This window comes from Triticum dicoccoides, chromosome 1A, assembly GCF_002162155.2.
Source record: "Triticum dicoccoides isolate Atlit2015 ecotype Zavitan chromosome 1A, WEW_v2.0, whole genome shotgun sequence".
Taxonomy (NCBI): domain Eukaryota; kingdom Viridiplantae; phylum Streptophyta; class Magnoliopsida; order Poales; family Poaceae; genus Triticum; species Triticum dicoccoides.
The window spans coordinates 567,560,240-567,587,476 of NC_041380.1; the positions used below are offsets into that span (position 1 = coordinate 567,560,240).

Consider the following 27,237-nt stretch of genomic DNA (forward strand, 5'->3'; position numbering starts at 1 on the left):
TCCTCGGATCATTAGCAACGATATCGCTAGACACCTTGAGCGGGGGGAGCGATTGGTTCGCTTGTTCTCCGAGCTGGGAAATTTTTTCCCAGCTTGTTGTTCTTTTAACCTTTGATCACTGATAGTACTTCCTGACCGCCCCGCTTCGATAAATGACCTTTCAATAATGCGCTCACAGTTGCCTTTCGGCGGAGACTTTGGTGGTTTCGTCAGGGCAGCCAGAGTGCGCTTCGCTTTCACCGGATCTACCTTCTCCTCCGGAGGTGGATGTTTCTTTGCTTTCACCCCTTCAAAGAAGTTCTTCACTTCGGCCCGCACGATCTTCGTCCTGGCTCCTCTCGTATGGTAACTTCTTTGGAGTCTTCAGAGAAGGACCAAATCTGTATTGCCTCCCGCCTCTGGCTGTACTGCTAGACGCTGGAGCAGACGGAGCGGCTGCGGCTGTCTTCTTTCATGCTTGCTTACGAGGCGGAGGAGAAGGACTACGACGCGCCAGAGCAGCCGTAGCGGCGGCGGGTCTCTTCCGCCCTTGCTGGCGAGGCGGAGAAGGAGGAGGCTGGCTGCTCGGACGCGCTGGCGCCGCAGGCGGAGAAGGAGGCGGAGTGCCGCCACGCGCCGGAGAAGGAGGCTGAGTGCCCTGACCACTCGCTGGAGGAGGAGGCGGAGTGCCCTGACTCGCCGAAGGAGGAGGAGGAGGCGGAGGCGTCCAGTTCAGAAGGTTGATGAGCTCCTTCCGCCATAGGCATGGAGTCCTCAGAGAAGAACCCAGCCGAGTCTCCCCTTCACCGGTAGGGTGGTCGAGCTCGAGGTCCTCAAATCCGTTCGTTATTTCATCCACCATCACCCTAGCACATCACTCTGGAATCGGCCGGCAGTGGTAGGTTGCGCCAGGTTCAGTAGGTAAAACAGAGCCAACAACTGCCTTGACTTCGAATTTCATCCATTGCGTCATAAGGTGGCAATGTTGAGACTCTGTGATAGCATCCACGGGGTAGCTAGCAGGAGCCGTGAAGACAGGCTCCAGCTGAATCTGCTCGGTGGAAGCCACGCTGCTTCTCCGCTGAGATGGTGGGGTAGCTTCAGGGAAAGCTTCGGTAGGTCGTTTGCTGCGATTTGCCTCTCGTTCCTCTATCGTTTGTACCCTTACGTGCAGCGCCTGCAGTTGGGTATGCTCAACTTTTTTCCTCCTCTCCTGGCATTTGTAACCCCCTGCGTCTGGAAAACCAGCCTTCCACGGAACGGAGCCTGGCGTGCCTCGTGTCCGTCTAGGGTGCTCAGGATTCCCGAGGGCCATTGTGAGCTCGTTGTTCTCTCTGTCTAGAACGAACGTCCCTTGCTGCGCTACCTCAATATACTCCTGAAGCCTCGTGACGGGTATTCTCAGTTGCTCGTCCGTCCAAACGCACTTCCCTGATACAGGGTCCAAGGACCCGCCAACCCCGAAGAACCAAGTCCGGCAACGGTCTGGCCAGTTCAATGTCTCTGGTTCGACCCCTTTATCAATCAGGTCATTCTCAGCCTTGGCCCACAACGGCCGGGCTTTGAGGTAGTCATCTGACCCCGTGCGATGGCGATGCTTCTTCTTCGCAACATTTTTCTTGTTTGCCACTGACATCTTCTTACTTTTGTCCGATGTCTCGTGGGCCACAAATGCGGGCCAGTGATGTCTGATCTTCTCATACCGGCCGGTGAATTCTGGTGTCTTTTCTTTGTCGACAAACGATGTTTTCAGCTCATTCTTCCACCTCCTGAATAGTTCTGCCATCTTCTTAAGAGCATGAGACTTGATCAATTGCTCCTCAACTGGCTTCTCCGGATCCTCCTCTGGCGGTAGGGTGAAATTTGCCTTAAGTGCGGTCCGAAGATCATCTTTCTGCATATCGGAGACATAAGACACCTCAGGGTCTTCATTCTTAGGCTTTAACCATTGGTGGATACTAATCGGGATCTTGTCCCTAACAAGAACCCCACACTGAGCAGCAAATGCTTCCTTTGTCTGGATGGGTTCAATCGGCATGCCATCACGTGCAAATGCTGTGATCTCAAACCTTTCCTCCGAGCGCAACTTTTTCTTCGGGCCTCGTCTCTTTACCGAAGTTGTGCTCGATCCGGAGGGCTAGAAAAAAGAAGAAAGATGAGAGTTAATTAATATGTGTACATATACCAAAAGAATGAATGCATCAATTAGCTAGTCAGCACAGGCTTAACTAATATATATACCTGGCCGGACTCGGTTCGGTCACTGGAGCCGTCATCACAGTCTCCTTCTTGCACCGGCATTGGGTCACCGGAGCCGTCATCATGGTCTCCTTGCACCGGCATTGGGTCACCGGAGCCATCATCACGGTCTCCTTCTTGCACCGGCATTGGGTCACCGGAGCCATCATAATCATAGCCTGCTTCTTCACCTTGTCCTTCCAGACCATCGGTGTCATTGAGAAATGACAAGACGGCATCACTTCCTTGTGCGATTATGCCCCCAACACCGCTTCTGTTGCTTCGTCTCGGGGGTGCTCCATAGTTTCTGGAAATATTTACAACATGGCAATTATTATTCAAACATGACAGATGGATATATTAGTGGCAAACGTAGAACTAGCTAGCCAATCACAATAAGGAATCATATTAGTTGCCTCGACGCTGCTTCTCTAGGGTTTGGGGTGGCCTCGGCAACGCTTCAAGGGTTTGGGGTGGCCTCGACAGCGCTTCAAGGGTATGGGGTGGCCTCGACGACAACACTCTTTTAACTTGGTAAATTTGGGTGACCTTGAGAGAGTTTGTCGGGTAGGGGCACGGCGGGAGGGGGTAGGAGACCGACATTGTTTTTTTCTAGGGTTTGGGTGTCCTCGAGAGTTTTGGTCGAGCGAGAGGGCCGGGGGGTGCTCCCGTTGTATAAGTTATCACGGTCGAGAGGGGGTATATATCGACCGCCCATCATGTCGAAGTTATTTTGGAACGGAGTTCCCGATAAAAATTAAGAAGAGGAAGTAGAAGATAAAAAAAGAGGAGACGAAGAAAAAAAAAAGGAGAAGAAGAAGGAATAGAGGAGAAAAAGAAAAGATAGACTCTATTTTTTCTTCTTCTCCTCTTTTTTTTCTTCTTCATGTAGGGTGAAAAGGTATATATAGGCAGCTCATTTGTCCCAGTTCGTGGCTGAAACCGGGACTAAAGCCCAACCATCTGTCCCGATTCAAGCCAAGAATCGGGACCAATGGTTGTGGGCCAGGAGTGATGCCCATTGGTCCCGGTTCATTCCTAGAACCGGGACAAATGGGTCCACACGAACCAGGACCAATGCCCACGAGGCCCCGGCCGGCCCCCTGGGCTCACGAACCAGGTCGAATGCCCCCATGGGTCCCGGTTCGTGGCTAAACCGGGACTAATGGGCTTGCCATGCCCGAACCAAAGCCCTGTTTTCTACTCGTGTTTGTTCAGGTTTGCATTGCCAAAGAAAGCTAGGAAATCTAAAGCCAAAGTTAGGGCAGAGAAAGGTAAAACCATGTGCAGAAAAATTGGCACTAGTGTGGACTGGCATCAAAACATGGAGAAATGACAAGTCAAAAGGTCAATGAGCAAGTGTCGTACACTAATACCGGGTATTAATTCTAAAAATGAAATTATACTAACCATACAACTACTAGTAGCAAATATCTCTTCTTAAAGAAGTAAACATCCAGAACAACAAAATCCATATATTTAATAATAGATATTATGATGCAACCAGATTGTAATGCCAATGCTGAACAACTAAATGGTGTATGTAAAAAAATGCATTATGGTTGGACGATAATTGAAACCAAATCAACCTAATTTAAAAGGTTCACATCGACAGATCCTACCTACTCAATAATTCCATAATGCCCCCAACACATGCTAGGTGTGGGGCAGATGATTTCATCTCTTGCCGCTTCACTTTGGGACATTTCGCTCATGTCCATCAAGTTTCAGCAATATGGCGTCATATATTCCCATTAATCATAAGCATGGGACCCGGCCATGAGGAATTTCAGCTTGCACGTTCGTTCATGCTAGTAGCTAGATTCATGCGATATGGAGAAGGTTGGGGGTTTAAAAAGGTTGGAGGTTGATCAATCATCACCATGATTCGGTTTCAGAGAAGGAGATGAAGAAAACGGGGGAATGCTGAGAGCAAGAGAACCTCCAAATGGACCAATGTCCACAACACAACCTATAGACCATGAAGGCACAAACAGAAAATAAAACTTGCACGAGGCCCTCACGTCGTCCCCACGGGTGACTTGGGTGATACTCATGTAAATTGCAACGAAAATAAGGTCAGTGTTAGTTTAGCTAAGTTTGCCCGTAATGAAGGCAAAACTATGACTTGGATTGGTTTTGGCCTAGTAGAAGCAGTACAGCTAGCTATGACTGATTTTATGAACACTATGAGTTGAGTATAATGCATTATTTCACTCGCAAAAAAAGGTGTAATGTGAGGAAGAGAGATTTGAAGTACAAGACAAATTACACGTGGTTTAAACCTAAACTACCTCTATCTTCTTATCTTTAACTTTAACATAATTATACTCCTAACATCCGTAAAAAAAGAGCCCTCTCCACATGCTATGTTCGTTGTTCGTAGCAACCGCATGTTACATTTAGCTAGATTTATCTTGAAATGTGAGAGAGACATGGGTCATCCACTCAATTTCATTCTCCCTCTAATAATATGTGAAGAAATATTAAACAAGACCACATACTATCAGCCGCATTTGACAAACTTGTGACAGAAATGAGGTGTGTTGTGCACCACTACCACAAATTTAGAGTTGTGACGCTAGCCTACGCACCGAACTAATGACATGCCTTCTTGAATTTTTGTGTCTTCTTTATATTATCGACTTGTTTTGGGGTTGTTTATCCCCATTTTGTATGGCTGTAATAAGCTTCTGGTGGTGTGAATCCTAGATGCAGAGGCCGGCCAATGTATATTGTAAAAAATTACTAAAAATATCATTTCCAAAAAGACAAAATGAAGAAATGGAATTAGCGAATGACATGGAAAGCATTATTGTTTGCACATATATTTCATTTTTTTGCGAGGGACATATATTTAAGTTTAATGACAAGCACCACTACTTAACCAGATGCTTATATTTTTTTCACAAAGAATTCACAATATTATCTTTTATTTGATAATATCAAAATATGACTTGTTTTAGGGAACATGACACTTGTTAGCAGAAGTATTACTGAGCCTGTTGAACGTTTGTACCTGTTATGTACACACTAGCAAAACCCCGTTGATTGGTTTGCATAGCGAATCCACGATTTATTCATCTGCTCAGCAAGATCAACCAGATTGTAATGTTCAAATTGCTTTCTATTCTCCAGTCTCTATTGGAGACCTTGCTTACTCTAAGATGGTGATATCACACCTTACACTAAAAGCATCGTCTTTCAGGTAGCCGGATCCCTCCAAGACGCTCCTCTCGATGAGCTTCCCACCATGTCCTCGCCCATGAGAGAATTCGCGTGGTGAACTGCTAGCCCTACTGCACCATGGCACCGGGTTTCTGTCCTGGCCGAGCAAATTGATCTCGTACCATGCTTTGACAGCGCCTTCATCATCGTCACGGGTGTAATTACGCATGATGACGATGGATATCCAGCCGGTGTCCTCTGAGGTCTGGCCCTCGGGGTAGTATTGCATACTCCAGCGAAGGCCTCCGATGACGAACACCATGGACGTGATGCATCTGCCATTATCGAGCCCTTTGGTTTGGGAGTAGCCGTCTATCTTGAGAACGTGTGATCCAAACACGGCCGCGGCCTGGTCGATGATGATCTTAACGAGGGAAGGGCAGCTTGTCTTAAGGTGTTGAAAGTCATCGCTCGCCATGACGGCCTCAAGGTTGCCCGGAATCCGACCGAGGAAGTTGAAGCACGCCTCTTTGAGGCCACAACAGCCATGTTGCTCGGCTAGTGTCAGGGTGGTCGCCACCATGCTCTTGTCAATGTTGTCACACAACATGTCCTCGCAGATCAACTTTAGCCTTTCGAGAGTATACCTATCTGCCGCCACGAGCAGGTGCTGGGCCATCTCCACCTTCTCGCCACCGTCATTTTTGGGCAGTGAATCTGTGTAGATGAACTCGAGCATGGCCTCGAAGACTCTTGGCTCCATGTCGTCGACCTGCACCTTGCCCGCAGCGTTCTCCGACATTGGGCCGAAGAGCTCTGCCATGAAGACCGAGGAACAAGCGGCGAGCATGTACCTATGCGCCGTGAAGACTTCACTGCCGACCTCGAACGTCACGTCCCCTCCCCGTTCGCTCCTCAAGAGGGCGAGGAGCTGCCGCTGCAGGTCAGACGATGGGACGACGACAGGCCGGGGGGCGTCGGCGGGCTTTGCACAGATCCTGTGGACGACAACATCATACTTGAGTGTGAAACGATCATCTCTTACGTATCTCTTCAGTTAATGTCCGGTGATCAACCGGGGAGGGCCCCACTGGTATATTTGGAAGCGTAGGGTTTGATCTTGGAGCTGTTTCTGCTGTACGACGGCACCACTCCCCGTCCTGGTCGAGCAAGCTGACGCTCAACTGCGCCATGACCATCTCGCCGACGATGTTGGTGCCACCGAGAAGCTGCAGAAAGACGGAGACCCAGCCGGCGTCGGCCGAACCCTTGCGGCCGTCGGGGTAGATCTTCACGCACCAGTTGTAGCCTGGTCTCGACGACGAAAGAGTCGATCGAGGGCTTGTCGTACCACGCCATAATGCGCGACGCAGTCTGCCATGGCATTGGCGTGCCGGTGGCGGCGGCGACACTGGCGTCACCATCCACGGAAGAAGGAGACGCTGGACGTGACATAGCGCCACAAGATTCAGAGGAGACCCGAGACCCCGATGCCGAGCTAGAAGATGAAGACCTACCCTTCCATGGATGCCACTCAAAAAATCACGCATTGGAATCAGGAGCGTCTGTTAGCTGCTAGGCAAGACATACACGTATGGTAGGTCACAACAAAATCACGATAACACATGGAAAGAATTACGGCACTAATTTGATCCCATAAGGTCAGCCATAATTATACGATCGTAATTGGCTGGGTATCACGTGAAAGATAAATGACGCGAATATCCGGTGAACGTTCGCTGGGAGCAAAATTGCCAGCCAACGCCCGAGTTGCCATGCAGAATATTTTTTAGACCTGCGGAGAATTTTTGCAATTTGTGAACAAACTTTTCAAATTTGCATTCGAAAAAAACTGAACACTTTTCAAGCCCATGAAATATTTTTGAATTCAAGAATCTTACTTTATTTGAAATCCATGAATATTTTTTCAGTCCACAATTTTTGAATTCATCAACATATCTTCAAATTCATGAATATGTTTCGAATTCATTATAATCTTTTGGACTGACAATTGTTTTTTAGAATTCACGATATTTTGAATTTGTGAACATTTTTGGAATTCAAGAACATTTTTTTAACTGACAAAACTTTTTCAAAATCATGAACATTTTTCAAATTATTTTTTGATTGAAATCCCGAACACCGCGCATGGGTTGGCCCAAAACGCTCGCTGCAGGAGCGAGAGGGGGTCCGCATTTGCTAGGCTGGCGTCGCACAATTTGATAGGAGGTTCAGGTAGGCCTCTGCTGCACGCCTAAGCTTCCACTCCAAGGCCCAAAAGCAACAGAGTGGTTCTTGATCCGTAACATTCGCAGTTTCGCACACCGGAGAACAGAAACGAATTGCAACGACCCCGGCGCTAATCTGCCCGCGCGCGCACCGGCCACGATGCTGCGATCTTTCCTTGCTCCCCGTCACCCTCGCACCCTCCTCTCCCGTCGCCACGAGCGCCGCCGTCTCGGCCGCAGCGCGGATGCGATCCCGTCCCGGAGCTACATCTCGTCGGAGGACGAGACGACGGCCACCGATGCTGATCGCGCGGCGGCCAAACCAGTGGCAGCTACCTCTGCTAACCGCCACGGCAGCACATCGCCCAAGCACAGGCGGCAGCATCTGTACCTGATTCTTGACGACTGGAAGAAGGGCTTCAGCATCCACAAGCTGGACCTGCTAGGCGACGGATCGGACGGCGGCGATTTGGCCCTGCGGCCTCCGGTCCACCGCCAATCGAGCGAACAAATTAATTACTGGAGCTTCGCCGCCCTTGGCAGCAACATCATCGCCACGGGGAAACTAAGGTACTACCGGGAAAAAGATTGTGTCACCCTCGTGTACGACACGGAGACGGCGGGGCTTTCTATCCTCCCTGATATTCCAAAGACGCTGCGTGCTCATTGGCTCCACACGGCGGCGGCCGGAAACAAGCTGTACACCTTCGCGGGCAACTTGGATGGTAATGAGAGCTACTACAAAGGATGCATGCATCGCCTCGAAGATGCGCCTCCGCCGATGGACACGGCGGCGTACCGGTGGGGGAACAACGACCATTGGTCTTGGAGCAGCATACCATGGACACTCCCTTTTGACGTGTTCCAAGTGCAGTCGATCGCAGTGCACCCGGCGGAAAGAGGGCACACACAGTTTGTATCAGTTGAGGGGGGTCAAGACTCGGACCCCTTGGGCCAGGACAACCCCTCCTGCACCTACTCCTATGACATCGAGAGTGGCAAGTGGAGGGGCCATGGCAAGTGGGGTCTATCCTTTTTTGGCCAAGTCCACTTCGACAAGGAGCTCGCGTGGGTTGGGCTACACAAGGCACATGAATACACAGATGGCTACATATGCTCCTGCGACGTCATCTCTCCCACTGATAGCCACACAAAGCCGGCCTGGAAGCTATGCAAGGAGATGATGTTCGACCCTGATGCAACCATGAGGCTAGATATGGATAGGCACATCCCGGCTAGTCTTGTGTACATGGGTGACAGTAGCTACTGTCTCGTTGAGGTCGTGCCGCAAGAAAGATTCAACAAGAGGCATTGCACCAGCACTGGCAGCAAGTGCATGATCCGTTTGTTCACACTCAAGTACGGCAAGAACGGCGAGCTCAGAACCACTGCCCACAAGCCTAACCGCTCCTTCCTCTTTTCCAAATATAATGAGGATTTTCAAGTGCGGGCATTTTGGATGTGAGGGAGGTCGTATGGTACTACGTGCTGGAAGCAATATCAGGGCAAATGGCTATAGTTAAGTTGAGTCCCCTGCGGATTGCTACAATATTTACGAGGTTGTTTGGCCGGTGCTTGTTAAATGCTTAAATTTCCAAATCATTACATATGTTCTAGCTATACACTTTAAGTTGGATTACACGAATTTGAGATTTCTCAAAAGCTGTGAAACTTGTATGACCTGTTTCAATTTTCGATAAATTGTTATATTGCAATTGACAAAAACTAGAAGCGTAAGTGTGATTCAGTGCACTGTGACAGTTTGTCTAGTGTGCTTGCATGCTCCCCCCCTGCGCAGGAATTTTCAGTTGTGGTGCACGAGTAAAGCCTTGGGTTTTGTTCTCTCTATTTTGGGTGGTTCGTGAAAGTGAGCTTCGTTGTGCATACATGGCATGTGTTGGGTCCGGCGCATTTTTGAGGTGGAGGTCGTGGTAGAACAACATTAATCTACAAAATAGAAAAGATAAATAAAATTTAGACAATACAGGTTGTAAAGAGGTGATCTTTCATGACATGATAACCCAATGTTGATTCAACTTCAGTACATGCACCCCAAACAATTATCGTTCTTCCTTGTGATAGTCGATTGCTCCATGAGTCCAAGACTTCTTGGAACCAGAATGATTAGCTGAACTATTGTACATGGAGAAGGGAATAAAACAATGATAGCAATGCTCAACAGGAGCATTTTGTCCTACAACCAATACTTCTGCATTGTACTAACTTTGTGGGTCAAGATTGATCACATATTTGACCATATCCAACAAACACACCTATGTGAGCCATTTCAACTGCCCATGACAATTAACTAATCCGACAAGAAGCAAACGGAAATAATTTGGAATGTAGAGTATCCTTCAATAATTAAGGTTCATGGCAATCCAAGATTATTACATGAGTTACAAGTTTCACATGAAGCATAATGATTAGCATGCAATTTTTTAAGATTACTCCAGTCTAACACACTGATAGGGTTACTACAGAATTCAGTCGTCAACAATTCTAAGCCTACATTTATCTTATTATAAAGGAAAAGTTCCATTTTTGTGTCCAAAGAAGATACCCCCATTTTTTGATCCATTGGTCTTCAGAGAAGTTCTGTATCATAGCTACATACACTACTTTTGAGTAGAAAGTGACTCGCATTCTTGAGACCCCCGAGCTTATCCGACACCAATTTGTATAGCAACTGATCAAACATCTTTCACCGTAGTTGGTGGATGAACTGCACTCTTCCCAATAAACTCTGTAGCTAACCAAGATCTTCAATGGATATGTGAGGATTGAGGGACTCGCTCCACCAATGCGAGCATTAATATTTTAAAATTGTTGCAAAAAATCTGATAGCAATGAAATGTAGATAAACCATACCGATCCAGCCCTATAAGAGCTAGGCGCCTCTGGTGTTCCCGCTCCCTCCTTCGAAGAGCTGGGCAATTCTCATTGGTGCATGAGCGCTGGAGATCACTGGTGTCACGATCAGGGCTCCCGTTTCAGTGTGGGGGTGTCGTCAAGGACCATGGCCCGATTTCTCTCATAGACCGTGGGTTGATCCTGAATAAGGTGAGGGTCTTTTATGCAAAAATGTATGATGGATCAAGAATATCATCTTCCTTTATTAGCAAAGTATAGATTCCGTTTCACTTACTGAAGTGTGTTTGTCTTTTTGTTAGAAGTGGATTTTTCCTAACCAGTTACCCGCACAACCTGTATCCTAGCCCTCCATCTAGGGTCATGTCCAATCAACCTGCCCCACTGCGTTGTCAGCCATGTAGTGTACTTCCCCGTCATATTCACATGCATGCTGCGGCTCATTTAACAAAATTACTGAATAACCAAATATGCCACCATTACTTTTAAATAAATTATGTAAATTTAAATTCGTTTATGTGTTCGAGTTTGTCACAACCAGCTCTACAAAACAAGTCTAATATCAATATATTTCAAATTAAATTTTGAGCCCAAGATAAAATTAAATTGTATGTGGCTCAAAAAAGTTTCACAAACATTTCATCAAAGTTCGGCCAAGCTGTTGATAAAGTTCTTTGTTTCCAGATACATTTTCTAGCAAAGTTCTTTCATACTCCTAACAAAGTGCAGACCCACTATTTAGAAAATTCTTCAGCCCTGGTTCTGTTTTTTGGCACTTTAGAATAAAAATGAAAAGTTCTTCACTGTTTAAAGCAAACATTTTTTTAAAAAGTGTTTCAAATGTATCCAAGACTGTACTTGTTTTAAAGGGCTTGGTGTCACGAGTTCAAATATGTAAAAAGTTTTGAAAATGACTTTTTGGTTCTAAAGATATGTACCATCTAATTGTCAAAAGAAAATGAAAAAGATGGGAGTTAGAGGAGAGAGGGAAGCTAATGTAGGCCATGCATATGTCAGGAAGAGAGAGAGAGAGAATCCACACGCACATGCAATGGCGCGCATCTGCAATTCCGCATGGACTAGCAACGACACCGATTTGCGTTGTGCGTCTAATTGGTTAAGATTCGCCATATTCGCTATTTCTTCTGTTACTTAGTCATCATGCTAGCCTCAGTTCTGCTATTGTTATTTCAGTTCTTATTGAGTAACATGATTGTATTAGGAAACATAGGTTAGACTAGGAATATTCTGACTTGCCTTGTACTCTAAATAGATCATGTACTCATATATATGTCCATGAGGCTCAAGCAATACAACAACTATTCCATCAAATCCCTCTCTTCACCGATGCGTGCCTTCGTCCACGAGGTGTCTCCGGGTTTTGCAAGCATGGAGCGACGCTTCGTCAACTTCGTCTTCGTCCGTCTACGCATGCCCGGTACTGGCAACACCGACGCGTGCCTTCGTCTACGACGTGTCCCCAGGTTTGGCAAACCCGGCGCGACGCGTCGTCAATAACGTCTTCTTCCCGGCGCACCACTACTTCGACACCACTGCGCCCATGACTAACTCAGCGCCTCCTTGCGCCCGCGGCTCCACTGCGACTTCCTCGACACCGGCTACCCTGACTTGACATCGACCATGACATTCTTCGCATGGCTACCTCGACCATGCCTAGACCATCCAGGCTCTCGGCTCCCTCAACAAACGGCACAAAGGGCCACCGCCTTGCTTGAGCAACCTCGTCGGTTTCCACTCCGGCCACGACTCCGCGATGCGTCGACCGTTAAGACCGTGGGGGGTGTCCGTCGGCTTACCTTCAGATTCTTCTCCAGTCTCACCGTCTGCGTTGCTACCGTTGTGACTGCGGGGGGATGTTGAGTAACGTGATTGTATTAGGAAACATAGGTTAAACTAGGAATATTCTGGCTTGCCTTGTACTCCAAGTAGATCATGTACTCCTATACTATATATATGCCCATGAGGCTCAATCAATACAACAACTATTCCACCAAATCCCTCTCTCCCGTCTAAGTTCTGATTACTTGTTTTCTTAAGTTTCTAGACGCATGGCTTAAGTTATTCTTCACTACTAGCTCAAATATTTCTTCATATTGTTTCGTATTGTTCCTGTTTACTCTCTTTTTCTTCAAGGAATTAACTTATTTCAAAGAATTATCGTAATCTCCCATTCATCCCCTTGGTCGATTAACTCGATCTTACAACATCAATGAAATGTTGTCATGTAACAGTCCTAGTAACATGGCGTTTATTTGGCCGCCTCCATGGTCATCTTCGTCGCAACCTGCATGGACAGCCCGATGACATCGTTCACCACCGGCGTCCTCACATCTCTTGGTTGTTTAGTAACAGACTGCTGCAGATATAACATAGATCCATGTTCAGGTAAAACTGAATTCTTGTTAAAAAATGGTGAGATTTGTAGAGTGTGCCATACATAGCTCTGCCATGAAGTGTGCCACACATAGCTCAAAAGACGAGAGAGATTTCTGTAGTTCATGATTGTAGGCGTAAGTGAATAGAAGGAATAGTTATGAACAAGCTAAAAACAAAATTATAGAGTATATATAATAGCCGACCAATTTATCTTCGTCTCCAGCAAATGGCTTGCATGATACAAAAATTGTAATATAAAAAGACATGGATGAGGCTACACTTTTCCTTAATACTAGACCTAAAAATATTGCCCTTTAACACACATAGCTCTGCCATTGCTGGAAACCTTGGCTTGGAGCGAAACAATGAACTTCCTACTCGCTCCCATTGCATGCCACTGAGCCATTATTCATGCAATAGCAGTAAGAATTAGTAAGCAGATATATAAAAACGATACAACAAATATTGCTCTTCTCTTCAGACAGGTGATGCCGCTTTCTTGCCGAGCTGCTATTGCTTCCTGAAAAACGCCCTCCTCTTCAAGAGGTCATCAGTGACGCGTAGAGCTTCGATCGAAGGCATTACCAAATTTTTGTGGTGCGATACATGGGCTGATAATTCGCTCGCTGCAAGGTATACACACACACCTGACCAAATCAACCGTCCATCCACTTCATCCATCACCACCATGGCCATGTTGCTGCTGCCTTAAACCTACACCTTGGCTCTTGTTGCCATCGTCGTCACCCCTAGTGTCCAAACCAGAACCAGAACCCGTGGACGCCATCAACGCTACGTGCGCGACCGCTTCGGCCAAATTTCAATGCAGCCTATGTTACTAACCAACCTGGATGTCAGGACGCCGGAGGTGAAGGACTTCATCGGAATGTCGGTCCATGTGGCCGCCAAGAAGGCGGCGGGGGCAGCCGCATTCAGCAAGGACATAAAGAAACCCTCCACGTGCATCGCCCACTGTCTCCACGACCTTGCCATATTATCCAAGCACATCCAAATGCTGCCAGCAAAACTCGAAACTGTCAACGATGCGGGCTTCTTTGAGCAATTCGAAGAATCCGAAAATAAGAAGTGTGGAAACGGCTGCACTGACCTGTCAGACGAGGAACGTACCATGCATGGCGAAAATTCGGTGATGCCTTTGAAGCTCTACGTGTCACTGATGACCTCTTGAAGAGGAGGGCGTATTTCAGGAAGCAACAGCAGCTTGACAAGAAACCGGCATCACCTGACTGAAGAGGAGGAGAGCGTGATTTGTTCCGTCGTTTTTCATATTTCCGCTTACTGATTCTTATTGCTGTTACATGAATGATGGCTCCGTGACATGCAATGGGAGCGAGTAGGAAGCTCCGTGTTTCGCTCCATGTCGAGGGAAGGTCGTCGAGGCAGTCGGCGATGCACGTGGACGGTTTCTTGACGGCCGCCTCCGCTGCCGCCTTGGCGCCCACCTGGACCGACATTCCGATGACGTCCTTCACCTCCGGCGTCCTGACGTCCAGCTTGGCTAGTAACACATGGCTGCACTGAAATTGGGCCGCAGCGGTCCCACATGTAGCGTTGGTGGCCTCCACGCTCAGGCCGGGTTCTGGTTCTGGTTGGACATCCGAGGCGACAGCGACGGCAAGTAGAGCCAAGGTGTAGGTTTAGACATGGCCATGGTGAGGAGGGATGAAATGGATGAACGGTTGATTTGGTCAGGTGGGTGGGTTGACGGTTCCATCGAGGAGCCCTGCTCCAGTGCTCCCCTCTAACCTAATTTCGGAGGGGTATTTTTGTCCCCGTGAATTTGTTTTTTTCCTGGCCCGCCGCAGCCCAGATCCAAGCCCTGTCTAGCCTTGTATAGCCCAGAACGTATACGTACAGTACCCTGGTCCGAAAAAAAACATCACACGACCCCATGTCCACGTAAGACCTGCCGAATCCAATCATTCATGCGAGCAGCTCCATCAATCTCGCGAGCATTGACGCAGCTCCATAAGTCACGTAGTAGATCTCCAGCGGCGGCTATCTCGTCGCCGGCGATCTCGTCGGACAGCGGGCGCGACAAAGTCGTGAATCTCCAACGAGCGCGCACAGGTACCGCATCCCGCGTCCCCCCTCTAGTCTCGCTCGCGGCAATATCGAACGAACTGCCGCCGCCAGTGGTAGTGGTTAACCTAGCGGGGCGGGTAACCTAGCTACCCGGCGGCGCATGCGATCGTGGATCTTGTTCCGGTAGTGCTGCTCCTCGTGATCTGGGTTCACGTAGCGTCGGCTGCCGTCGGCTGTGCGCACCACCGGTATCGTTATTTGATGTGGCGGCTAACCTAGGTATCCGGCGGCAGAGATAATCACAGATCAAGCTAGGTTTTGAGATCGTGCAGTTCCTCGCGATTGAAAGTGATCACGACGGGTGCCGTGGCCATCTTCCTTACTAAGTTGGGCAGATCTAAACGGCCTCGGTTGCGGTTGTTTACATAACATCCGTGATCGTGTGCTATGTGTTTTATATTTCATCATTGATAATGTTTGCACATGTGATGATACATAATATTGGTTGTAGGAAATGGCGGACGAGGAGTTAACTGATATCATGGTAGACATGAAGTTTGGAGAACTGATGAAAGACTGGATAGAAGATTGGTCAGATGATGAAAATTCAGATTGTGAAGATCGGTCAGAGAATGGGAACGAATGGGACGATCTTAATGTGAGTGGCATTGTCATGTTATAATTTTTTGGTGGCATCCGACAACATTAAATCTTTGTGTTGAAAATTTATAGATCGATGAGGATCAAGAAAACAACTCGGAGCTCTCGAATGAAGATTACATTAGTCAGGTACGTAAGTGAAAATTTTTGTTGGCATGCAAATTGAATTTCTTTAGGAATATTATATGATAAGTAATTATGTATTTGTGTTGTATTTTTCAGTTCATTTCCGAATGTCATAATGCGTACGATTATTACGGTGAATCCGACGCGGAGACATGCCTTAACGACGAATCATTAGATGCACCTGGTTCTGGGGAGTCCGAGTCGTCGGTCATCATGAGTGAGGTATGTGTGTAATCAATGTTCTATGGAAGTAAGTAATGTTAAACCTTAGAAATCTGTTTTCATGGCTGTGGTTTGATTGTGTAGGTGACACAAGATGATGGGGCAAAGAATGTCTAAGATACTGCTAGTGCAGATGATAAGAGGGATATGTTCATGCAGATAATGGAAATGACCTTTACGTCTCACGATGCTGCGTATGATTTCTACAACAGCTATGCTAGAGATAATGGTTTCAGCATTAGAAAGAATAAGGTCAGGTATAGCAAAACAGAGTCACGTCATATGCGTTATAGGCGGTTTGTTTGTTCAAGACAAGGGAAACGTGATAGCAAGTTGCTAACCGAGGAAGGACACAGCCGTAGGCTCAGAGCCGAGACACACTGCTTTTGCGAAGCGCACCTGACCGTCAAGCTTGACCAAAAGCGTGGGGTTTGGTATGTTGAAAGTTTTGAGGACAAGCATAGCCATATGTTGGCAGGACCGGACGAGGTACCTTTTCTTTGGTCCCACAGAAAAATCAAAGAGTACCAGAAGCATGAGATAATGTCCATGGGAGCTGCAGGGATTAGAATTCACGACATGATGGATTGCTTCATCAGCAATATGTATGGTACGGCGGTGTTGGTTTTACCAGGCGTGAAATATACAACCTTTGTGCCAAGGAGAAGAGGAATCTGCTTTCAAAAGGTGATGCTGCCACAGCCATAGACATCATGGCCAGTAGGAAACAGAGGGATCCTAGCTTCTTTTTCGAGTACATGCTAGATAAGGAAGGACATTTGAATAGGATGTTCTGGTGCGACTCCCAGTCTCGTCATGACTATGAGGACTTCGGCGACATGCTTGTATTTGACAGCACGTACAAGATGAACCGCTATGGTATGCCATTCATACCTTTTGTTGGTCTTAACAATCACCGGAAGACCACTGTTTTTGGTTGTGCCATAGTTTCGGACGAGACCGAGGAGACATACGTGTGGCTTCTGCAGACTTTTTTGAGGTCCATGTGTCAAAAGATGCCTAAGAGTGTTATCACAGACGCCGACGCTGCGATGATCAAGGCAATTCGCGAAGTCTTGCCAGACGTGTGGCACCGTATATGTACGTGGCACATAGAGAAAAATATGAAGATTCACCTCAGTCACAAGTCCTTGAAGGAGTTCCGAACTCTTCTGTACTACAGCACGTCCACGGCAACGTTTGAGGAGAGATGGCACGCATTTTCCAAAAGATGGCAGTCGGAAAAAACTATAACATGGTTGAGGCGGATGTATAAGAAGAGGAGACTGTGGGCCGCGTCATACCTAACTGAGGGGTTTTGGCTTGGCATGAAAAGCAACCAGCGGAGTGAAAGCCTGAACTCATGCCTTCACCTCCACCTAGACGGTGAAATGACCCTGGTGGATATGATTTTGCACTATGAGAACGCCGTTGTGCGTATCCGTGAAAACGAGGCGCGAGATGACTGCACGGCCTCACAGAGTTTACCGGTGCCAGTTACTAGCTCGAGGGAACTTGAGATAGCTGCTTCTCACGTCTTCACTCCAGCAAACTTCTATATGTTGCAAGATGATCTTAGAAAAATTGACGGCATGGAGATTGTAGAAATTAAGCTGGGAGACGGATCACCGCACTACATCGTGGCCTGGAAGAATAACCGGAAGCGCCGTTTTTGGCTGGAGTATACACTAGTAAATTCCGCAGAAACTATAAGGTGCAGCTGCAGAAGAATGATTCGAAAGGGTCTACCTTGCAAGCACATATTCCATGTACTGAAGCACTTGAACATATCTGAAATACCAAAGTGTTTAGTTCTTATTCGGTTCACGAAAGAAGCAAGGTTGGGACTGCCGGCGAGGGGCACAAGCGATCTGTTGGGATTTGGTTGGACTGGGGCCGGGGAAAGAATGAAATATAGCCAGGTCAGTGTGTTAGCGTCCAAAGCTATGCATGCGGTATGCAAACACCCTGCTTTGTGGGATCAGTTACAGGAGAGTTTGAAGGCTGTGATAGCTAAGAGTCATGAGTATGATCTGGTACAGGAAAATGTGTTGAAGCAAACAAATGACATCAGTAAGTGTGCAGTTGAATATGTGGACGATGGTGAAGGCAACATGATTGAGGTTAAAGATCCTATGAAAGTGTCAAGCAAAGGTGCAACAAAGGCCGATGAGAGCCGCCCTGTCTCGAAAAATGGTAGACCACTCTCTTTTGATGAGTTGAAAACCCGGTGCGGCGCTTGCAAATTGGTAGGACACACCAGACGTAGCAAGAAATGCAAACAAAATCAGAAGTAAGTGTTTGTATGCATTGTGGATTATTAAAGTTTGTATCATTCATTAACTTAGCTTGTCTTCTATCACGTGCAGAAAAATGGAGAAGGAACAAGAGTAGAACACTTGCTTCAATTATTTACTGTGTTAATCGGCCGGCTCATACTTCGGCTAAGGTAGCTGTAGGCGCTTGTGTTTCTTTGGTTTGGAGGCTTTGGCCCGTGATTGTATCCTTAGTGTATTAGCAGACGAGATCCCAGTCTTTGTTTAAATAAAGTAAGATGTTTCCCTGTAAACAAAAATCAAAAAAATTCTTTACTGTGTAATGACCGGGGCTGTGTAATGACCGGGGCGGGAGGTAGAAAGAATATTATTGTACATTTCCCTTCCCACGTCCTAAATGCCATTAAATAAGTAACTGTACCACTCTCCTCCCCACCACACACTCACCCACCTCCCACGGGCGCCGGTTCGAACTCCCCTCTTATCCCCACCTACAGTAGATCGAGAATACCCTCGCCGGCGACCGCTGCAGCCGCCTCCATGGAGAGAAGCCTCAGCTGGCAGAGAGCGATGATGGACCTCGCCGGCGATGACGAGGGGTGGCGCGCGCAGTTGACGGAGGTGTGCGGCTGGTTCCCCAGCACGGAGATGTTGGTCAACCACGCGCGTGGCCTCGTCAAAGTTCTCACTGACGCCGAGAGGAAGCGCGCCTTCCCCTACGGCCGCGGCGTCCCGCCGGCTGTGCTACTCGTGTGGGCAATGCAAGAGGCCACGCTGAGCGACTCCCCTGTTCAACGCGCAAGGTGGTGGATGTACCGCTCCACCACCATGACGCTGCGGCCAGATTCAGCATGCGTCGCGTCGAGGGCGGACCGCGTCGACGTCGAGCTCGCTGTCCCTGCGCCCATCAGCCCAGACTACCAGGTCCGCCATGTGTCGAAGCCAGTGCTGCCGTTGGACCATGAGGAGGGCGAGGAGGACGTTGTGCAGATGGTAGCGCCGGTCGCCGTCGAGGGTGGCAAGACAATGCCCATCGACATCGAGCTCCTTCCCCTCCTCCCTGGCATAGTGAAGGTGGAAGAAGAGGAGGTGGCTCAGGATCAGGTGGCGCAGCTGTCCAACAGAACGGTGGTCAAGAAGAAGGCTTCTCCGTGTGTGGTGCGCCGCTCACACCGCCTCAAATTTCTGAAGAAGTGAAGATGGGCACAGTTGCTGAAGGAGGAGGAAGCTGCTGATTATCTTAAGTTAGGTATGCTGTTATATGTTTCAGCATATAAGTTAACATTATTTTGGGTTTGATGTTTGTTAGGTATGCTTTTATATGTAAGCATATAAGTTATGCAATCGGTACAGTTTGATCGGGTTCTTTGTGGCTGAAGAACTGAATATCTACTGCTCACCCTAAGTGCCAAGTTTAGTTAAATTTTTGAATATTGAATATGTATTGTTGCTTTGCTTCAGTGTTGCATGGAAGTTGCTAGATGTTGCTCCTATGTTACAACAAGACAATGAACTAGTCTGCTACATAAATCAGTAGTGTTGCTAGGTGATGTGCCCATGTGCATCACATACCAAATATAGAACATGCCAAAAGTGCATTGTCTGTCAAATACAGGACATGCCAAAAGTGCATTGTCTGCCAAATATAGAACATGCCAAAAGTGCACTGTCTACCAATCATGATGGCCCCATGTTATTTATGCTGCAATCTCTGATACACTTTGCCCATAAACTGAATAGCAAATAATTTAGCATCATTTCATCATGTCAATTACAACGATGTCAATAACTTTATGAACAATCTACTTGCTAACTATGACAACAATCATAATGGCAAGCAGGCCAAGATACAGAAGACCTCCAAATCCTAAAATCCCATCCCTATAGAGCAATATCGCCTTGTGCATCTTAACCATTGCCCTCTTTTCTTTCTCATTCCTTTTAATTTCAGCTTCATATTCTGTAATCTTAGTCTCCAGTTTCTTGTTCTTCATGGCAAGATACTTAATGACTGATTTTGCTTTGCTATCCCACTCCCCATCAACCCATTCAACATACTCAGAAGTGATATCATCCTAAATAAATCATGAGCAATTCAAGTCATTTTATAACTGAACTTGTCGCTGCAAGCGTTAAACATTGAACTTTTTTGCAGCTTGACCGCAATAGCAGTACTAGTTTGAAGATCATGCTCAGTAGACTAACCTCAAACACACATCCCCCGAGTGCGCTGCCAAAATTGTTTGCATCTATGCAGACACGGCCACTAGGAGTTTCCTGATGACCACATAGATGGAGCTTGTCATGGCCACAGGTGATGAATTATGGGCGATAATGCTGGGATGTAAAGAACAACGGTAAAGCACTTACCTTTTTGCCAACAAAGTGTAGGACTGAAAAAACCCTAGCCGTGGGTTCTCCCGGCCCGCTGCCGCCCACGAAACCCTCGTCCCCTGTTCCACTAGATCCGCCGCCGCTGCCTCCTGTGCCACTGAATCCGGCCCACCTGCTTGCAGGACCCAGGGTTCGACCTAACTTGCGGTCGCCACCGCTCTTCTCGCCGCAGCCGCCGCCGCCCGATGCCCAGCTCGCTGTCATGCTTTCGCCGTCGAGATTTGGAGGCGCAAATAGACAGGGAGGGCTAGGGATTTGGAAAGGGAAACGAGAAAAGGGGAAAGATCAATGTGAACCTGGCAAAATGGGCTGGTGTAGCGCTGTCGGGAAGATAGCCCACCTGTGGGGCCCCTCACGTGGTTAGATGGGCCGTGCCTGGCATTATGGTGAGTACAGAAAAAGTTAATTATACATATAATAAAAAAACGACGGGTTTGTAAAACAAACTAGAAAAACATGATGCCTGATAACACGCGATAGAGCCAACGAGCTGACATGACTAATTTCGATGAGTGTAATATTACATTTTGGCTCAATATATTTACTTATCTACCATGACTACTTTTCATAATAATGTGATGGGGGGGAATTACTAGGAGATTATGCAAGATGATGACATGCAGATAGCTAAGGCAGAATGCTAAGCTTGGTAGAGTTTAAAAAAAAGTTAAGATTGTGAAAATTTTAATATGAAACTTACAAGAGAAGTTGAAGAGAAAAATAGACTATTATAAAAAATTGGAGAAGGAGAAAAATATTAAGCAAGAACACTTGATAAGTGAAGCCGTGAAAAATACAATTATAAAAAATTGGAGAACAAGAAAAATATTAAGCAAGAACAATTGATAAGTGAAGCCAAAACTTTATTGGTACGACGAAATTGTCTTCTTCGAGCGAATTTTATGACCGAATTGTCTTGTACGAGCGAATTGTCTGACAGACACATACACATGCATGTGCCCTGTTTATTACATAAAAATTATAGAACCCCTAAGATAATCATGCCGTCGAAACCTTCGACCGGACTAAATCCAAACCACTAAAACTTCAATCTTGCATGCCGCATGAATTCTTCAGGCGCCTTTTCCTTGCGATTTCGCGAATTTTGTTCTTCACACACTCCATCGAGTTTGAAGGTGACATAATCAACTCTGCGACGAAACGTCTTCTCCTTGCGTCAACGGTGGCCTGCAAAAAATGACATAAATGTTACATGAACCGAAGTTGCTACACCACCATAGTAGCTAGTCTACAAACGAAAATAACAGCATACCTGTGTAAATTGGCGGGTGATTCGGTCCCCGTCCCAATGTTCTAGACATTCTGTGACAAAAAGGCCACAAGAGTTCCTGGTACATATGCAAACATTAGCGGTGGGCAATACAAACATGTGTGTTGTTGTTTGATTATGCATGATGTCCTATTAACTCACCCATCCTCTTGCTGGGGTATGTCATACTCGTTGATAGGCCACTTACTTACATTCGGATATTTCCCTGGTGTAATAAGATTTGCCTGACGCATATCGTTTGCTATAGCCATTCCCTATAAAGAGGATAGTGTTAAAGAACAATCATAAACAATATGTAAGAGCAATGGTACAAATGTTGGTTACATTACCAGTGCTTTAACAGTCCTTTCAGTCAGGTCCAGAGTATAGAGCGAATCGAGAACTTGGAATTCTTTCTTGATCATGTGCATGACCACGGTCATCTAGTGGCTATTGTCGATATTCAACGCGATATACATCTACAGTGCAAAAAACCATTACGGATCAAAAGAAATACTTGATGAACTATCATGTAGTGATGAATCACAAACATTACGTACCTTATCACGCATAGTATACTCTTTCCTGACTCTATTAAGTGCTCCAGCTTTGGTCAGAGCACTATCCATGTTGCAGCTCGATGGCAATGGATCGTCATGTGCGATAGCACGATCTACAAGGAATTTGGACCTCCACGCTGGACAGAGGTAACGATCTTGACCAACACGCAGCTCCAAATGTACCATATAAGCATCAATAACCTGCATAGAATATCAGCGCATTACATGTTGAAAGTTGAGACATAGATTATTGAGCATTTTAAAAACAGGACATGCAAGTAGTACTTACATCGTCCGACAGCCATCTATGAGCTAGTACCGGTAGAATCCTTTCGGAAGTCAGAGTTATGCCACGCCCTTCACTGTAGTAATTTTTTTGTTCTTGTTCTTCTCAGTGCTAGCAGCTAACTCGACAAATGAAATAGCTGCATCAATTATTTCCGGCGTCAACTCATCTGCCACAACCTCCGGCACATTATTGTTCGAAAATAGAGCTGCATGAAATAATATGAACGTCAACAATGGTGATCATATGCATTGGTAGTAAATAAAAAAAAATTAAGAATGTTAGTTACGATACCTCTAGTAGCAGTACTAGTACCAGAGGTTCTCTGACCACGGCTGGTACGCCTGCCGGGCTTGTCAAGTGCGTAGGGGGATTCAAATTTCTTGGGAATGGTCCGCTTCCGCTTACCGGACATAACCTCCTCATCCTTATCGATTGTTACACCCTTTTTTCCATTTGCCTTAGCCATGAACTTGCTGACAGAAGATGGACAAATGTCTATGTCCGATGAAGGTGCTAGAGTAGAAGTACCAACCACCCAAGGGTTTTTCGGTGTACCCCCACATACATCATTACGCTTAACATGTGAAGCTTCCTTGTGTCCATTCATCTTTGGTGGGGTTTTCTGTTTGGCAAACTAAATCGTGTGAACATTTCTGGACGTAAAAAAATTAAACGAGAAAATTATAGACAGAAAGATAAATACATAGTACCTCAGGAACGGTTTTATGGTCGGGAAGCACTATATCAGGCTGCGTCATGTCAATGATCGGTTGTCCATCACTGTCCATGTCTTCCTTGTACACGAATTCCTTCTTTTCATATGGACCATTCTCGAACTAATCCACTTCGTTCGGATCATTCTTCGCGGATGGCACGGCAGCAGCCGGCTTGTACATGACACCTGCTTTGTTCAACTTCTCCAACAACCTCTGCAATAGAAATATAAACTTAGTAATGGTAGCATGGTTTAAAACAGCAAACATACTGTAAACTCTAAAGTTTGGGTGTGATACCTCAGCAACTTGATCAGGGATTTGCCTCATCTGGGTGTGTATGAAGTCCATGCACCGCTTCATTAGAAGCTCCATCAAATCTTCTGACAATGCGGCTGTCGTCGACTTCTTTGCGTTTCCAGTTGCATGCTTGGTTTTTGGCTTCATGGTAGGCACATTATTTGGGATGTTGGGCTCCTGAGCCCTATACTTCTGGGTGATATTATTTTCCATCTGCATGCGATATTGAAGTACATGTGATGAATAAAAAATAAATAGTATTAAGTTACAAAACATTTAAGAAAGATGAAACACAATGACTTACCCTTACGTTACCACGGCCGCACCCATTATCATAGTCGAACCTATCTCTCCTAGTGGCTGCACCTTCTGTCCAGTTCCTCATAAGAGGTTGTATGGACAAGTTGGGATTATAGGCGCATTCGCCTTCGACCGGTTGCACCTTCTCCCAGTACAAGTACTACAAAAAAATATAAGGATTTAGAGTTAGTAATACATCACATAAAATTGCAATGATATGATAATTGACATTATGCAACAGGTCTCATATGTGTACCTGCAAGAGAGCCAAATTGCCTTTCGGCCATTGGCGGAGGTGTTTGCCTTTCTTCACTATGCGAAGGCAATCAAGGAGAACACGCATGGTGAAGGCATTCCAGGTAATCTTTGAAATACGTTTCACATCTTCGACCAAAGCGTAGTACTGCTTTGGCACAATCTTGCTCGACATGGGAGCAATAATTGTTCCTAACAGGACAAGCACTACTTTGCGAAGGAAATCGTCATCGGTGGCTTTACTTTTAATTATGTCTCAATGAGATTATCTATCACTATGTTTTCTGATGTCTTACTGAGAAATTGTGGCGGCACCCGCTCCTTCATGTCCTCGCCTTCTTCAGTCAGAGTGTCCGAAGCGGACAGTCCTTGGTTCTCGAGGTTAAAGACGCACTCGATGTCGACCGCACCGAGAGTCACCTCCCCAACCTGCTCTTGTATAATGAACCTTCCCGTCCTGGCCTGAAAATTCTCAATCATATACCTAATCAGGAGGGTACGCATCTTAATAGATGGTATCTGCAGCATGTTGCGCAATGATGTATCAGCCACTCTAGCGCGTTGACCGCTCGATAGATCTGCAACAAGCTTGCACCATTTCTCAACTGCGCATACTATTTCTCCATTCAGCTCGTCCATCCCGTTGAAAGAAAATATATAACTTCGTGACATTAGCTAACACTAAAGGAAAAATAACAATAGGCATGCAAAAATATAAAAACTTTCTGGCAGTAGCTAACACTAATGCAAAAATAACACTAATGGAAATACAAAACTATCACCATGTATACTGCAACATAGGGCTGGAAAAAAAGCTCGAACCTCGTGAGCTAAACGAGTAGCTCGTGACTCGGCTCGAATCAACTCGAACTCAAAGAATAACGAGTCGAGCTGAGCTTTAGTTTAAGATCGTTTATAGACCAAGTTAAACGAGCCAATCTCACGAGTACTCGTGTAACTCGTTAGGCTCGGTACAAAAGATCAACCACTCTCAATATAAAAAAAGATCAGCCACTCAGCACCCTATGTCTCAGGCGCACAACACAAGGCCTAGCCGTTGAAGGCCCAACCGCCTAGGAGACTCATGCGTTATAAGGAAATTACTATTTTTTAGTGATATATATGTTTAATATATACATAATAATTTTATAGTGTTTGAGGGTTTTATGTTCATATCTTTAACGAGCTTAACAAGCTAAACGAGCCAGCTCGCGAGTTATACGAGTGGAGCCAATCTTGGATTTGAGCTCGTTAATAATAATGAGTTGAGTCAAGCTAGCTCGTTAATGAAACGAGCTCTAGCGAGTCGAGCCGAGCTGGCTCTACTCGGCTCGGATTCCAACCCTACTGCAAGATGCAACCAAGTGTGTGCTGACATGAGGTAATAAAAAAATAACTACAATTGGTAATTGAATTTACTTGCATCTGATCAAGTTCTTTGAGTATCATATAAATTATATAATCAATAAATTTAATATGGTAAATTGTTACTAATTCGTCTGGTTGTCTTACTAACAGGGTGACAAATTGTTCAGCTGTAAATAAACTAGAGTCTATAGAAATGGTACCTATTTGAGGTTCATCAACATCTAATGTTAATAACTCTTTAATGTTCTATGTGCACAACAATATAATTGGATCGTGTGACAAAAATATAATTGGATATTGTGACAAAAAATGTATTGCATCATGCTTCTCGAGAAACAACATCTTATTCTACCATGCTATGAAAGAACCAAAGAATGTTTTCATCTATGCCATCTGGTCAGAACACATCTAGTCAAGTTCATACTAGTTGAAAATATGTGGTAAACCTATGTCCATCAAAGCAACGAGAGGGAGGAAGTATCTTGCTATAAAGGCGCGAGGGAAGGAGGACAATTTACTTGATCGGTCGACGAAGATGAAAGAAGTCGGCGATGCGTTCTCGACGTAGTTCGTCGAGGTCGGCCTGCACGTGCGGACGACCTTGATCTTCTCGGGGTTTTTGTGGCGTGTGGGATTTGGCGGACGGAGCTGTCGACGCCTCACCGGCAGGAGTCGATCTAGTCGACGACATGTGCGAGGAGGAGGAGATTATATACGAGGTCGATGCCTAGGTCGTTGTAACTTCCCTGTGGCCAATCTCGCGATCTATATTTTCCTCCGTTGAAGCGAGGCTGAACATGCTCCTCAATCGTAGGATTAGGAACATATGGATTAGCACGATCCCAGAATTGTGTAACAGAACGGCAACTACTCCCGTGATCGACGTGTGTGTGATCGACGTGCATGGAAAGTGCAGCGTTGTGGGCTCCACAATATGGATCCGACACTTATTTGCGGTCTGGGCCGGCCCACCTACCTTTATTGTTTCTTCCCTCAAAATAAATATCATTGGTTCATCCCTAAAAAAAACTCTTTGTGACACGTATTAGTTATTGTATACTTGTATATGTTCAACAATATTTATAGTATCTCTATCATTTCTACAATATTATACATGCATCGAGTTTCGGAAATGAACGATGCTTGTCATGCATGCATGCCATGGTCATCGTAGGTTACGGATTAAGTTTTGGATCATTTCGTGAGATTGTAGGTTACGCATAAACCACTTTCAGACCTGCCCTCCGGCAGACCCGAATGGTCCTGCTTGTACATGGTGCATGTGGAAGCATGGATGAGATGACCCCAACTTTTGGGAGCTTGTGGGCTTGGCCAATGTGGTCCCGCAGGCAAGGTGTGCATGAATTCGGACACAAAACGCACGTTGCGTCACGTGGGGGTAGTGTTGTAGGGTTTTGTCGCCAGAAAACCCTAGAAATTGCATCGAGTGTCGCAAATGAACGATACTTTTCACGATGCAAGCCATGGTCATCATAGGGTATGCATGAAGTTTGGGATCATTTGGTGGGACCGTCAAGGAAAACAAATTTCAGACCTGACCTCCGGCAGACCCGAAT

General features: G+C 46.2%; 1 protein-coding gene and 1 pseudogene across 1 annotated transcript; one reads left to right on the forward strand and one right to left on the reverse strand.

The window, feature by feature from the left end:
- Positions 1 to 5,374: 5,374 nt before the first annotated feature.
- LOC119355581 (BTB/POZ and MATH domain-containing protein 2-like) lies at positions 5,375 to 6,766 on the reverse strand. Its single transcript, XM_037622408.1, has 3 exons — positions 6,737 to 6,766; positions 6,535 to 6,674; positions 5,375 to 6,383 (listed from the first exon to the last, which is right to left on the reverse strand). The coding sequence occupies exons 1-3, from the start codon at positions 6,764 to 6,766 to the stop codon at positions 5,375 to 5,377; spliced, it is 1,179 nt and encodes a 392-aa protein (XP_037478305.1).
- A 6,803-nt stretch (positions 6,767 to 13,569) lies between these two features.
- LOC119355591 lies at positions 13,570 to 14,132 on the forward strand (annotated as a pseudogene).
- Positions 14,133 to 27,237: the final 13,105 nt, after the last annotated feature.